This window comes from Poromitra crassiceps, assembly GCF_964638095.1.
Source record: "Poromitra crassiceps genome assembly, chromosome: 6".
In the NCBI taxonomy this organism is placed as follows: Eukaryota; Metazoa; Chordata; class Actinopteri; order Beryciformes; family Melamphaidae; genus Poromitra; species Poromitra crassiceps.
Genome location: NC_139627.1, coordinates 33,101,452 through 33,116,451, shown reverse-complemented (window position 1 = coordinate 33,116,451; position 15,000 = coordinate 33,101,452). Strand labels below are relative to the sequence as shown.

Below are 15,000 nucleotides of genomic sequence, written 5' to 3'. Positions count from 1 at the left end.
TGCTGGAAGTGGTGTTGGAGGACCAATAGGAGGTGCTTTTACCTCTGGTAGCACAAATAATATCCCCATCCCCAATGCCCCAGGACAGAGACAGGGGGCTCTATTCTCCCACAGGCCATCGGCGCTATTACGGGCCTTAACCGCAAAAAAACGTGCCTTGCGCCTGTTTCGGCAAGATAGCAATAGGCTTTAGGCTGCCAAATGCGCTTTAGGCCGAATGGGCGTGGCGCAGTCCCAAAGTGGGCGTGTCGGCGCTAAATACCAGCCTAGTCATATCTTGGGAGCTGGCCTACATTTAGCGCTTTGCGCTTTTCAAAAGCAGGCCTATTCTTTGCCTTCACTGCTTCTTCTCTGTCACCCTTCTCTCTCTCTCTCTCTGAGTTCCCAGCATGCATTGTGTTTCTTCATTTCGCTACTAAATAGCCACCAAATGAGCCAAAATAGATATAAAAGGTAGTTCTAAATTAATGTGTAATGGTAACACAGCCTGCCATTGTCAACATTTCAATATTGGACCAAATAAAACCTCGAAATGAAAACACCACCCTATGTGAAACATATATGTCCTCCTGGGCATATATATACCCCTTGTCGAGTTAACGTGATTTAGAGAAGTAACAGCGGAACGCGCTTCGGAACGCGCTTCTAATGGCATCTGCTATACTGTGATGTCCGTCCAATAACTTGGCCCTATTTCACATTTAGTTTTACAATAAAAACACATTTATGCAATGACTTGACATAATGTAGGGTATATTTATGTGCATCATCCTTCCTGCAGCAGGCGAGAGAAAATGATATCTTTCTGGACAAACTTTCACCAATCTAATAGGCTATATTTTTCTAGCTGATGCATAGAACATTATTTTCACTTTGATCTTGCTATAGTGTAGCGTATTTACATGCTTGCAGTATTGAAACTGCAGTTAGATTGGTTTGAGAAGCATAATAATATGGAATAATAGCCTATAATGCAGACAGACAGGCTGGATGAAGGGGGGGGGGGGGGGGGGGGGCAGAGCGTTTGGCTTTCGTCTGGTTTTGCGGGATCACTGGAATTGGAGCTAAAAAGGCAAGCGTGCGATTCGTTTATTGCACTTATCCAATGAGCATGACGGTGCATAATTTTACGCCTAAAAGGCGTGGTTGTAATGCTTTGGGCTGCATCTAGCGCCAGCACGACGATATCAAGTGCGCCTTTCCACGCCCACTGCTTTGATCTGCGCCTGCCGCTCGGCCTAGAAACTGCGCCGATGCAACGATAGGGGCCAGGGACTCTGTCCTGTGAGTGAGCACCGTCCTTCGGATAAGACGTTAAACCGAGGTCCTGACTCTCTGTGGTCAATAAAAAACCCCACACAGGCCTTTCTTCCATCATGGACACCTAATTGGCACTTTCAGTCCTCAACCCTCCACCAGGATAGCTGATGTGTGGTGTGCTTTCTGGTGCAAACTGGCTGCCGTGCATCACCCAGGTGGGTGCTGCATCGGTGGTGGATGAGTTGAGCCCCCCTCCATATGTGAAGTGCTTAGAGTACTTAGAAAAGCGCTATATAAATGCAATCAATTCTTATTATTAATCGTATCTGTATCTCATTCTCTGCTGCTGTGACTAGCCAATTTTCCCATGGGGATAATTCAAGTTTCATCCAATCTAATCTAATCTAATCTAATCTAATCTAATCTAATCTAGCAGCAGTATCTGTGTATTGCACCTGTGCGTGTGTCTATGCCCACCTGCTCCTCGTGCAGCACCACCTGTCCATCCAGGGGGCTTCCCAGGGCGGCAACAGTGACAAAGGGCTGCCAGACGCCACTGATGGTCCGGGGGAAGACGTCATACAGTTCCATGCAGTGGATGGTCTCCCCGCGCTCCTTCATGGCGTACAGGGACACCGGGTTGCACGTCGCCACGTACAGCGCATCTGCAAGACACGCATATTGGTAATGTTGGATTGTCAACGAAAGCAATATCTGTCTGTATCCTATTAGAGTAGGTGAATCTCCTAAGGTATCATTGTATAGATCCTGACTATAATGGTTATGTTTGAATTATGATGGACTGCAATTTGAGTAAAATGTCTTCATTATAATTGCTCCAATGTATCTTTCTTCCTTTCTTAACTAGCCATTCAATCCTTTAATATCCCCCAAATGACTCTACAAAACCTAAGACCCACATCAAGCTATTGCATGACTGTATGTGTGTTTAGTTTGTACCGTCTTTGGTGGTGACATCACAGATGATGTTGACTTCGTTCATGGGAATGTGCCAGTGGGCTTTCTCTTCGCTGAAGCTCAAAGCCCTGCTTTCCTGTCTGTTGCAGGGATAGCCCTGAACACGCAGGAACACAGGGCCCTGGGAACGCACAGACACACTGTTACTCACACACAGGAAAAGTATGCACACAGCACACTGGACTTTGATGTCTATGGTTGAGCCTCTGTGTGGTACTGTTAGTCCAATTGAGTTTGACTTAGACAAAAAGGCTGTTTGCTGATGTAAAACAGTGTTTCTACTGAAACTACTGAAACAGCAGGAGAGGCCACCTGTATATCTTCCGACTCCTAAAACTGATTTGAAGCAGGGCTGGGCATTGGGCAATATAACAGATTATATCGATATTGTGTTATGAGACTAGATATCGTCTTAGATTTTGGATATCGTAATATTGTGATATATGGCACAAGTGTTGTCTTTTCCTGGTTTGAAAGGCTGCATTACAGTAAAGTGATGTTATTTTCTGAACTGTTCTATTATTTGACTTTACCCACAGTCATTATATCCACATCACTGATGATTATCAAAAATATAATTGTGTAAATACTTTGTCAAAATATTTACACAATGCACAATGAGATTTTGATAAATGGAGGCCTGAAAATGGAGGCCGGCTCTATTGTAAACTCTTCCCTGCCAGCCATGCTATTAAGTTAGAGAAACCTGGGACCCTTAAAAATCTAAATTTAAATTTCGTCATGAAAAACTGTTAGAATTCTAAACCAAGTTAGGAGTGTCTTGAGTCTACCATGTGTTTCTGTCCACACACCAATTTGTTTCAATCACTCTTTTTTGGCTCCATGGTCAGACAGAAACTATCATGCCTGGAGTGAGAAGGGGCTAGTTTCCATCAAAGACCTATACATAGATGGTCATTTTACATGCTTTGATCTCCTGAAGAGGAAGTTTGAATGGCCTGATACAAACTGGCTCAGATTCCTGCAAATCAGAAATCATGTTCGATCCAAGATTCACACCTTTGAAGTGCTCCCAAATGAACATGCTTTTTTCGATGTATTGCTGAGCCCTCCTCACTCCAAGCATCTTATCTCTAGATTTGTATGTCTTTTCGACAACTGCAATACAGCCCCTACTGAAAGGATTAGAGAAGCATGGCAGGGGGAACTTGGTGTTGATGTATCTGACATTATATGGGAAAGGAGTCTGTGGTACAACTTTGCTTAGTTAATAGCAGACACCAACTGATCCAATTTAAAGTTGCTCACCGTCTGCACTATTCTAAGCATAAGTTGCACAATATCTACCCTTCTGTCTCACCACTGTGTGACAGATGTCAGGTGTCAGAGGGCACTCTGTCTCATGCATTCTGGTTCTGCCCTTCACTGATGGGATTCTGGGCTAAAATATTTGACTGGTACTCTAAGGCCTACAAAATAACCCTTCACCCGGAGGCGGAACTCGCCATCTTCGGCTGCTCGGAGTCCTCTCTGAACTTTTTGTTCTTTCCCTGTGTCTGAGCCTGTTTGTCTTGTTCGAATGTTGTTACGGTATATAAAAATAGGGGGAAAAAATAAATAATAATAATAATCCTGTGATATGATATTTACATTACATTTACATTACGTCATTTGGCAGACGGTTTTATCCAAAGCGACTTACAATAAAACATTTTTTGTCAACAATAGAGAAATCAACTATGGAACATAATCTATGACAGCTACAACTCTTGAAGGAATACCGGTAATTCTTTTTTTTTTTTTTAGAGAAAGATGTTAGTTCAAGAAGGGGCCAGGTGGAGCCTGAAAAGGTGTGTTTTAAGTTTTTGCCGAAAGATTGGCAGTGAAGCGGCCATCCTGACCATAGGGGGGAGCTCATTCCACCATTGCGGTGCCAGGGACGAGAAGAGTCGCGATCGGGATGAGCGACTTTTGAGCCCTCGTAGCGAAGGAGGGGCGAGGCGTCCTGCACTGGTGGAGGAGCGGAGGGAGCGGTGAGAGGTTTGGAACCTGACCATAGATTGTAGGTACAGAGGAGCTGTCTGGTGTACTGCCCTGTAGGCCAGTACCAGTGTCTTGAATTTGATGCGTGCCGAGATGAGAAGCCAGTGATATTTTTGCCATTTCGCCCACCTCTAGTTTCAGAGCATTTCCACCAAATGGGAGGGATATGAGGGAAGCGTATGTGAGTACCTTGATGTCTATAGGGTGTGTCTCAGTGGGACAGAGCAGTTTGCGGCGATCGTTGCCCCCCTGGTTGGTGGTCCAGTACCCCGACATCCTGACCTCTGGCAGGGGCAACCTGGAGGGTAAAGGTCACATGATGATGACATTAACTGGTACAACCTGAATAAATGAGCCACTGTTACATGAATGAGAGTCTTAAATGTATGAGGAATAAGGAAAGTTGAGGAGTGACGAGAAGGAAAGCCTTTTTTCCATCACATTTTTTCAGATTTTTCCCACGTCTTCTCCTCAATTGTACTTGGCCAATTCCCCTTGCTCTACCCCCTCTGCCAATCTGAAGAGAGTTGTAGACTCATGCTTCCTCCGATACATGTGCAGTCACCAGCTGCTTGACAGCAAGGAGTTTCACTGGCAGGACGTACCACGTGGGAAGATCACGCTATTTCCCCCAGTTCCCCTCCCCCCTTGAACAGGTGTCCTGACCGACCAGAGGAGGCACCAGTGCAGCGACCAGGACACATACCCTTAATCTGGCTTCCCACCCATAGACACGGCCAATTGTGCCTGTATGGACGTCGACCAACACGGAGGCTCAAACCTGCGACCCTTGTGTTGGTAAGCAGGGAAACACTGCACTACCCAGACGCCCATGGCATGCATTTGTGTGTGCAAATTATGTTGACAGCAACTTGGCACAAACCCTGTTGTTTTCTGATTTTCCACTTGGGGAATTAATGGGTTGCTTTAACTAACAAAGTTTTGCATCCCCAATTGAATTAAAATGAATTCCTCATAGGAAGAGCTCAATAAGGCCACCACAAAATGGTCTCAGATGGAAGCTGTGTTCTGCTCTGAGTGGGATTACTTGAAAACAAAGGATTAAAATCAAACCCACTGTCTCTAGAGTGGTAGGGCCCATACATACAGTATGTGTGGGATAAGTGTGTGTGTGTGTGTGTGACTCCCTTGTTGTGTCTGGCCAGATGTTTACTGGACTCTCTCTTCCCATGAATCATAGCTGGGTTCTGGCCACAGGCTTATTGGATGCAGGTGGGGCGAGAGATGCGACACAACCACAATACACAGAAAGCCTCGGGCAGGAAGAAGGCTTGGAGTGTGGACAGTCCTCTGACCATAAAGATTTCTATGAATGGAAGAGCTCAACACATGAGACAAACTCGTTCTAGTTTTTCATGTCCAAATTTGGAAATCAAGAGTGCAAATATTTGCTTTTATGCATACAAGATGTTGTGGGTAAAACAACTAGTCCATATCTAAACTGTTCAAGATGGGTATCAAATCACTAAATTATGGATCCCATGGATACAGCAAATGTAAAAAAACAGAACTACATTATGGAACACATCATATATGGAATTAGATACAGAACTGTTCAAGGAAAATACTTGTTTCTTCCCTGTTTTGTTCTCAAGATCATTCCACTTGAGGTATATACACGTAGGGAACTGAATTTATGAATGTGACAAGTCAGAATAAAACCACAGGAGACAGAAGAAACAAATATTTTCCTTTATTGAAGAGACAAAGCTCCACATAATGAAATTTATGTATATTAGACCTTACCTTTCCCTTGAGGAAAAAGAAGGTGAGGTAATGTAATCTGAATGATCTAGACATACATTAAGTTAACAATTCAGCAAGCAGTGAGGAGACTTCATGGAGGCCTCAAAGTATAAACCAGAGAATTCAGCCCAAGGGCTAAAACAACATTATCCAATTTCTATATAAATATTTCTATATAAATATGCTACAGTATAATCACTGATTGAAGTCTGGCAGGTGAGACGTGTCAAGTTACTGTGAGTACTTATCGTCAGTCTAAATTATAAATGGTCCATAGAACAAGGTATATTTGAATGCTAGACCAGGTTCTTGATGGCGTTCTAGTACAGTACACCTCATCGCATTCAACCGCTAGCACTACGGGGAGTGACGACTAAACCATCATTGAAAGGTTTGGCCAATCATTGCCTGCAAAATCTTTTTGATTATTTTGACCTGCCTGACTGCAGGTCAAAACAAGCAGGGTTTGTCTTGGTGGTTCCTGTATCTGAGACAAAATCAATCAAAAGTATCCTGGGAACTCCATATCAGTCGTGATTTGAAACCTCATCTAGTAGTAGTGGTGACCTGCTAGGGAGGCTCTGTAGCATCTTCTCTCTAGTGAGGTACAGGTACTCCATGACATGTACAATGCGTCACTCTAGCCCTAAATCATACTGACTGGTCTCTGTCACTATCACAGATTGTGACATGGGACGGGCGTAGGGCTGGGTATCGTTTAAAAAATGTCGATACCAGTACCAATACCAGTACTCTTAACCGATACCAATACCAATACCCTTTTTCTAGCTATACTTTTGAGGATTTTGGTGGCATATGGGCACGCTCAACTGTCCGCTTGTCCGGGACAAGTGAATTTATTTATTTCAATTTGGGTGGGCCACGCAGGTATATTAACGGCAGGTATATTAACGGCCACCCACGTATATTTGGCGACCCATTTTAGCATTTTTTTTGCACTGCTTTATGAAACATGACGACAAATTTACCAGGAGAACTGAGTGAATTGTGAAAAGTCTGTTTGATAAGTTAATTTACATTTTAAATGACTGACGACGAGGCAAATAAAATCTTCAACGGTTTCTTACTGTCAGAGAAAAACCTTCGCAAACAAAATGAAAGAAAAAGGTAAATTTCTGTAAAATAACGACTTTTTACCAGGACAAGTGACTTATTTATTTGTTTTCTAGATCTGTGTAGAAAAACGGATTGAAAGCAGGTATCGTTGGACTCGAGAAGTCTCAATAGTACTTGGTACTGGGTTATTTTGGTCAATACGCATTGAGTACCGATACCCAGCCCGACGGGACTGTAGTGAGTGGTGTACTGTATGTGTGTGGGCTCTATCTTCCCCCTGGCCTTAGGCGCTAAACTGGCGTTAAACGCAAAAAAACACACTTTGCGCCTGCCTACCCGTGACTCGGGAAGATAGCATCATGTTTTTACACCTCGAAATGCTCTTTACGCTGAAGAGGCGTGGCGCGGCGCAGTGCCAGAATAGGCCAGAATGGGCGTTTCGGCCTTAAATACCAGCCTAACGCTATCTTCCCAACTGGAGTTAATTTTGCGGTTAGCGCTTTTCAAAACCAGGCCTTATTCAGTGTGCCGCCCCGGGGATGCACCCACGGTCTTATTCAATCACTCTTTCTGCCGCTATCTCACTCCCTCTCTCGCGCGCGCCAATTTCTGCCCATACAGCGCACTGCAAGCATCAGATCTGAAATGTAGGCTACACCACAGAATGACAGAACCATCACTATTTTGGAAGAAAGGCCACTAATTTATATGTAGGCAGTAGGCAGGCACAATGACTGATGAAAAAAGTTGTTATACCATAGTTTTGAGCCCCTGTCATTCAGAGGCTGTTGCATCATCCTACCTCATACCTGTCTCCCGTGCAGAGGGGGGAGAAGAAAAAGGCAGCGAGAGAAAACGATGCAGTGATTCTGTCCAAACTTTCACCAATCTAATCTCATCATGACATCCAGGGATAGGCTATATTTTTCTAGCCGATGCGTTTAGAACATTCTTCTCACTTTGATCTTGCTATAGTGTAGCGTATTTACATGCTTGCTGTATTTAAACTACCGTGAGATTTGTTTAAGGAGCATAATGGATGGAAGTGGGCAGAGAGAGGGGGGGGGGGGGCTCAGAGCACTTTGGTCGGGCTTTTCTGACCGGACTGGATCGCTCCGTGGAATCAGAGCTTGAAAGAGAAGAGTGTGATTCGTTTACTGCAGTTCGCCAATGGCCACAGTTGTGAATAATTCTACGCTTAAAAGGCATGGTTAAATGGTTAGCGCCGGCTTTAGCGCCGAGGGGAAATTAGGGAATGCACCTGACCATGCCCACTAAAAGCGCTGCGCCCGGCCTTAAACGCTAATTTGGCCAGGGGAAAGATAGTCTTAGTGTGTGTGAGTCAGGTACTGTAAGGGCCCGTAGTGTGTGTGTGTGTGTGTGTGTGTGTGTGTGTGTGTGTGTGTGCGTCATCCAGCATCTGTGGTGTCCTGATGCCTTACTCCTTGGCCAGGTTGACAGAGCTGGGTTTGGCTCCGATGGGGATCCCGTGCTTGTGCAGCGCTTCGATCAGGACGTCCCGCATGTCTTTGTTGTACGAGTCAAAGTCAAAGACGTTTCGCACCACGTTAGCCAAACCCTCGTCTGGGAATTTCTGTTGGGGTGAGAGGCGGAGAGAGGGAACAAGAAGAGAGAGGAGGGAGAGAGAGAGAGAAGGAGAGTAAGGCGCTTTGTCTTTATCTGTGTGTGAGGGGGCAATATTAGAGATATAGGCTATGAAGATAATATGCTGTAACTATGGTGATGGTGCGATAGTAGGCTGGTGAGTAGGTGAGAGGGAGAACAGAGAAGCAGGGACAAAGACTGCGAGAGAGAAGCAGAAGCAAGCAAATTTTACGCAAACTACTGAAATGTAATGAAAGTGAAAATAAAATAAAATAATGCTTCCATCAGGTGGGTTGAAGCAGACAAGTACTCTTCCGAAATGTCAAAACAACACAGCCACAACAAAAAGAGACGTCCCTGAATTGATTAGTACTGATCAAGATGCTATTGTTCTTTAGTTTCAGCTAATGTGGGCCATATTTCACACCATCTGGAGACTGGTGCTTTGTCCCTCCACCTCCACTGCACGTCAGCATGCACTGATGACGTCATCACTGATGTTGCATGCCCTACGACATCACTGATGACATCATCACTGAAATATAGCCTCAACCAGGAAGAATGACATCACTGATGACATCACATCATTAGGTAATTAGGGCAATCACCTAATTAAAAAATCCGGCTCCGTCAGGTCACCCGCACAGGTGCTCTTTACACTTCCTGAAAGTTTCAGCGCGATCGCACGTATAACGGCATAGCTGTGGCTGGCCAGAATTCTGCTCACACACACGCGCACACACACACACACACACACACACACACACACACACACACACACACACACACACACACACACACACACACACACACACACACACACACACACACACACACACACACACACACACACACACACACACACACACACACTTGTCATTCTTAGATGGCATCTCTTGCTTTGTGCGTTATATATTCCATAACAACTATATATTATATTTCACAGACAACAGACAACATATCAGAATCTATCTATCTATATATATATACACATTTGGCAATGTGGGCAATGTCTGTCTGTTCTCTGTTCCAATTTTTGTGCCGGCCACAGCTACAGTATGCCGTTTTACGTGTGATCGGGCTGAAACTGTGCGGGTGACATTCGGAGCCGGATTTTTTAATTATGGCAGCGTAATTGCCCTAATGCTGAGGCTATAGTTCACTGATGACATCATCACTGATGTCATCAGTCTGAGGCTATGTGATGGGAGTATAAGTAGGTAGATGTAGCGTATGCAAGCTGCAGGGCGAGCCTAGGAATTGAGCGTGCATAGTTCTGGCAGGCCATGAAGTCAAGCTCAGCTTACAAAGCCAGCCCACATCAGCTGATCTCCTTCTAGGCATTCAATTTGCAAATCTTCTTGTCAGGAAAGTCTCGCGGGACTTGACGAGAGTTGTGTCTCACTGACCCGACAGGCGAAAATGGGATGCCTGTAACTACCGGTGAAAAGAGCCCGGGGGAGAATTGCAGTCTGATCGTTCCTTAGGGAACAGTTTATGACGATATGCGTCGAAAACGGGAATAAAACTGTCTATTTAGATGGATGAAAAGCACGCTGCCACTTGGCCCCCACGGAGCTCCATTCTAGGACTCGCTTGGACACTATTGATCTCAAAACAACGCCTAGGAGGAAAAATGCTGTGGAGAACACTGGGTGAGTCGTCAGATCATAATTAATGTGAGGAGAGGGCTGCAGGTTAAAAATAAACAAAATTCTCCTTTAATCTAGCTAATCACCCTGGGTGGGATTTGCATTAAATTGAACATATTGTATGTGTATTTAAAAAAGCCACCACAAGCCTTCATCATGACTTAATATCAGCCCTGAGGTGAAGGCCTACACCTTATGTATATAGTGTAGTGTATAGTGTATGTATAGTGTATACATAACATTACACAATTATAGACCTATTATTATTACACAATCAATAACGGCAACGTCCCAGCTGCTTTCAACTAAAACACACATCTAATGTAAAGAGCACTGGGTGAATTGACTGTATTGATCTGTGTTCCCTGTGACCACAACCATGCGTTTGTGTCCAAAATGTAAAATGATAATTAGGGTCTACATTGACTACGGCCTAAAAACAAATAAGAAAATAAAAGTTGCTTATTCCCAAGCGGTAATTTAGATTGCGACTAAAGGGGCCTGTATCTGTGCTGTCCCGCTCAGCAGTGTCGAGGAGGTGATTGACGACTGAGCAGGAAGACCAGTGGGGAAATCTAACATACCGGTTTGTCCCTGTGCATTGAATTATTGATCTGGTACACCACGGGCTCTGCATTTCTAATGACCTCAGAGTACATGGTGATAAAAGTATGCAACTACAATAGTCATTAGGCGCGTACACAAATAGAGACACACATCTACACTGGTGCATGTACAACACACACACGCACGCCCGCATGTGCAGGCGCGCACACGCACGCACACACGCGCACACACACACACACACACACACCTCCCTGTCCACACATAATATCCCCTGTCTTCCCTTCCCTTGTGATTAATGGCAGGGCAAGTATAAATAGCAGCCTATAGATGGAGGAGGGGAGAGGAGGGGGGCATATGGTTAATGTAAACACAGTGTATGGAGAGTGGACAGTATAGATGGGAGGAGGGGAGAGGACAGGGTCTATGTAAACACAGTGTATAGACAGTGGAGAGCATGTACTCTGCCCTATTGGAGTGTTCCTAGAAAGCTAGGGACCTACAAACAGAGCAAACAATATAGTGGAAAACGTGCACAATGGCCTCTTGATTTATTGACTAAACTAAACAATCAACAACTAATCGACTAAACTGGAAGCACAATGTCTTTTCACACAAGATGTTTTGAGGCCCTTAAAGGCTCAATTATGCTCAATGTTAAATACGGATAGGGAACGGACGGAGCGTTCTGTCTGCACTCTGCCTTCAATTTGTGCGTAATTGTGCACGTTTTCTGAAAGCTACGGATGAAATGGACCAGTACCACACACACACTCACACATTCGACTCTCTACTGCCCACTAGTGGATGTATTGCTTAACACGATACCATCGTGACAGACACATGGAAGTATGTGGGCACTGACGGTTACATTGTTAATAATACATAAAATAAAACAAGGAACAGAGGTGTTTGTATGTGTATGTTTGTGTGCCTGTGTGTGCGTCTCATCACCTGGAGGTGTTTTACGATGTTGACAACCTCTCGGGTGGAGTAGGGGTAGGTGATAGTGCCCTGGTCAGCCATGGACCTCAGCTCTCCGAAGGCAGCCACCAGCTTCTGGAGGGTGGCGTCTGGGACGTCGGGGCCATACTGCTTCAGCATGGCCAGCTCCGCCTGGGGCTTGGGGTTGTCCACCGCATGGCAGCTGAAGATGTCGCCTGTTCGGAGGATGTCAACTGGTCATGCATCTATTTTGTGTAGCTTAATTTACGTACTTGGGGGAGATTTGCTCAGCTCTTAGGGTGTGGTCACACTATTCGGCTTGTTTGTAGGAAAATCGCTGCCTCCGCAGCCACATTATGTGCAGATAATGTAAAAAAGCAAGTCACTTGATGTGCACTTTCTTGAGGCCGATGGCAGTTGGGAAGAAGCTGTTCTTGTGACGAGAGGTTTTGGTCTTGATTGACCTCAGTCTCTTGCCAAGGGGAAGCATTTCAACGAGTTTATGGCCATGTGCACATTCCTCTAAAGCTGTTCTCAACTTTAGAAAGCGCTCTGTTCTGCCTAAAACAATAGCAGGCGCAGCACCTTTACAAAGCCGCCTCTCTCATCACCTTTGGTGTAAAAAAAAGTGGTGGCGGTTTTTATGATCTTTTTCCACAGCCCTCTGTTTCATTTTCACACTCATTCAGTTACACACATTCACAATTGGGCACCACTTAGTACAGCCAAAGTGCTACTGTTGGCCACAGAGTAGTCTGATGATCAATTTGAGGTTAACTGCCTTGCTCAAGGGCTTCCTGACTGTAGTTGTTGAGGGAGGAGGGAGCATTTTGTCCCGATGTTCCCTGGACAGATTTTCCTAGTTGGAGGTAGCCTAGGTAAACCCAGCCCCCACGTGACCTGCTCTCTCAGTTCCAAATCACTATGGTTAGCCTAACCCTAACCCTAACCCTAGTGACTGAGAACAGGTCTGAGAGCAGGTCACGTGGGGGATGGGTTTACCCAGGCTAAGTTGGAGGTTGAACTGGTGACCCTGACTGCAGTCACAAGTTTGTTTTTTCTAACTGTTGGATCAGTGGTTTCCAAACTGGGCTCCTTGTAGGGTCCTTCTTAAAATGGGGGATAGGGAGGATTACACTACTATATCATTCATTAGAGCAGGGCTTCCCAAACTTAACAGGAAATAACAGGATCGCCACTGTAGCTTTAAAAATGACCCTGCTACAGCCATTTGATTACCCGCGAAAATCGGGAGTGTTGGCAGACCACTCGCGGCCCACGTACAGTACCTCCACGGCCCACAGTTTGGGAATCACTGCATTAGAGGCTTGTTAATGAGAGAATATGTCAAATGGCCTTTATAATAATATGTGTCATGTGTTAGCAGCACCCTGCCTACAATGCAGAGAGACAACAAATATCTTCATCAAATGAGAGGAGTCTGGGGGTTAAAGCGTGTCTATTTGGGGTCATTGGCAAGAAAGGTTTGGGGATACTTAGTAGATACTTATGGTTAGTGGTAACCTTAAGGGTAGATGAGCAGGGCCCAGAAGAACTCTGCGCCCTGACTGCTGTCAGGCCACTGTTTCCTACACCATAGCTTCGATGCTCCGTCCCTCTGTGTAACTCCATTTCCTGCTGCAACTCCTTCAGATTAAAAGTTTTCTGCTGACAAACTAACAGCACGCTTTTATTGTGAAGTACGTACAGGAAGTGAAACATGTTTATCACTTGTTAGCTTGATTAGTGGTGCGATCAGCCACTTGTTTCAATAAAACAAGTTGAGACAACAAGATTTGGGGATATTTTTTAGATATTTGGAGAGCACAAGCAGAAACAGTAAAATAATGCTGATATCTGAACATACAAACAAGGAAGTGTAGCATTTAGTAGCATCTGTATTTACCACTTGTGGCAGGAGAGGCCGCTGTTGCTGCTGCTCAGCACAAAGTTACATGTTGGGGCTTTACAGTAAGTGCAGTGTAGATGAAAAAAGTGTGTTCTGTCAAACTAGAGAGACTAAATCAAGATCAAATCAAACTTGGATTTTATTTCCCAAGGGCTTCGATCAAAGACCATCTTTGGTCCTTTTTAAACCAATGAATAAAAGACAATATTAAAGGTTTTCGGGAAATCCAAATAGAAAGTTTTCAAGATACCGTATGATTGAAAATAATTAGATCAGATCATCTGATAGCAAACATCTCAACCCCAATTTCCTATCCCAATAAATGTTTTGAACTACTGTACTTGCTTCTCAAAGAGGAGAGTTTGTCATTTAATAAAAAATAAGATCATCTGCAGCAGGAAGTGTGTGTGTGTGTGTGTGTGTGTGTGTGTGTGTGTGTGTGTGTGTGTGTGCAACGCGCGTGTACCTAGAGCTCCGAAAAAGTCATTCCCCAGGAAGGGGAAGCCAGGTCTGTTAGCCAGGACGAGCATCCTGAAGTCTGGGTGCATGGCTATGGTGTTCAGCCTTCCGTCGGCCTTCCGCAGATCTGAGGAACGGACATGATCACAGTTAGTATGACAGGACAAACAAACAAACACCCAACAATGGACACACACACACAAACACACACACACACTCTCACTCTTTCCCCAGTCTTTTGTCTTTTTTAGTCTCTATCCTCGTTCATTTCTCGTTTTGCACACACGCACACGCGCACGCACGCGCGCGCGCGCGCACACACACACACACACACCTACTGATACCATCGGTGCAGACCCAAGTTTGTCCGGGTGTGTTTACATTTCCTCTGGGGAGGAAGAGCCTCTCAGGAATGGAGAAGCTGTCCGCAGCTAGTTTGATTACATGGGAATAAGTGGAAAAACGATGTGTTTAGAGTCCAACGTGGTCCAAAATCTACTGGGACCTGTCCATGAAGGCTTTTATCCTAAGCCTCCTGCATGTGTTTGTATTGAGGACATCCAATCTTCAACGTGTCTGTTTAATGCTCCTGCTTCTGTCTTCACGCTGTATCTGGGACATGTCTCTATAAACCCTGTGTGTGTGAGAGTTGAGCTGCTTGCAGGAGAACTGCAAAGGCAACACTCTCGCCCCCTTCATCTTCATCATGGCCCTTGACTACGCCCTCAGGCAAGCTGTCAAGGACCACGAAGACTTGGGATTCACCATCACACCAAGGAA

The 15,000-nt window shown here is 44.9% G+C and overlaps 1 protein-coding gene across 1 annotated transcript in view; it reads right to left on the bottom strand.

The window, feature by feature from the left end:
• The window catches only part of vwa8 (von Willebrand factor A domain containing 8), a gene marked incomplete at its 5' end in the record, with an annotated part of 146,174 nt that overhangs the window by 76,946 nt on the left and 54,228 nt on the right, over window positions 1-15,000 (bottom strand). The window contains 6 exons of the mRNA XM_083639135.1: window positions 1,738-1,925; window positions 2,221-2,359; window positions 4,432-4,540; window positions 8,529-8,680; window positions 11,862-12,067; window positions 14,228-14,347. Of these exons, the coding sequence (XP_083495261.1) occupies window positions 1,738-1,925; window positions 2,221-2,359; window positions 4,432-4,540; window positions 8,529-8,680; window positions 11,862-12,067; window positions 14,228-14,347 (914 nt within the window). The remainder of the gene's footprint in view (window positions 1-1,737; window positions 1,926-2,220; window positions 2,360-4,431; window positions 4,541-8,528; window positions 8,681-11,861; window positions 12,068-14,227; window positions 14,348-15,000) is intronic.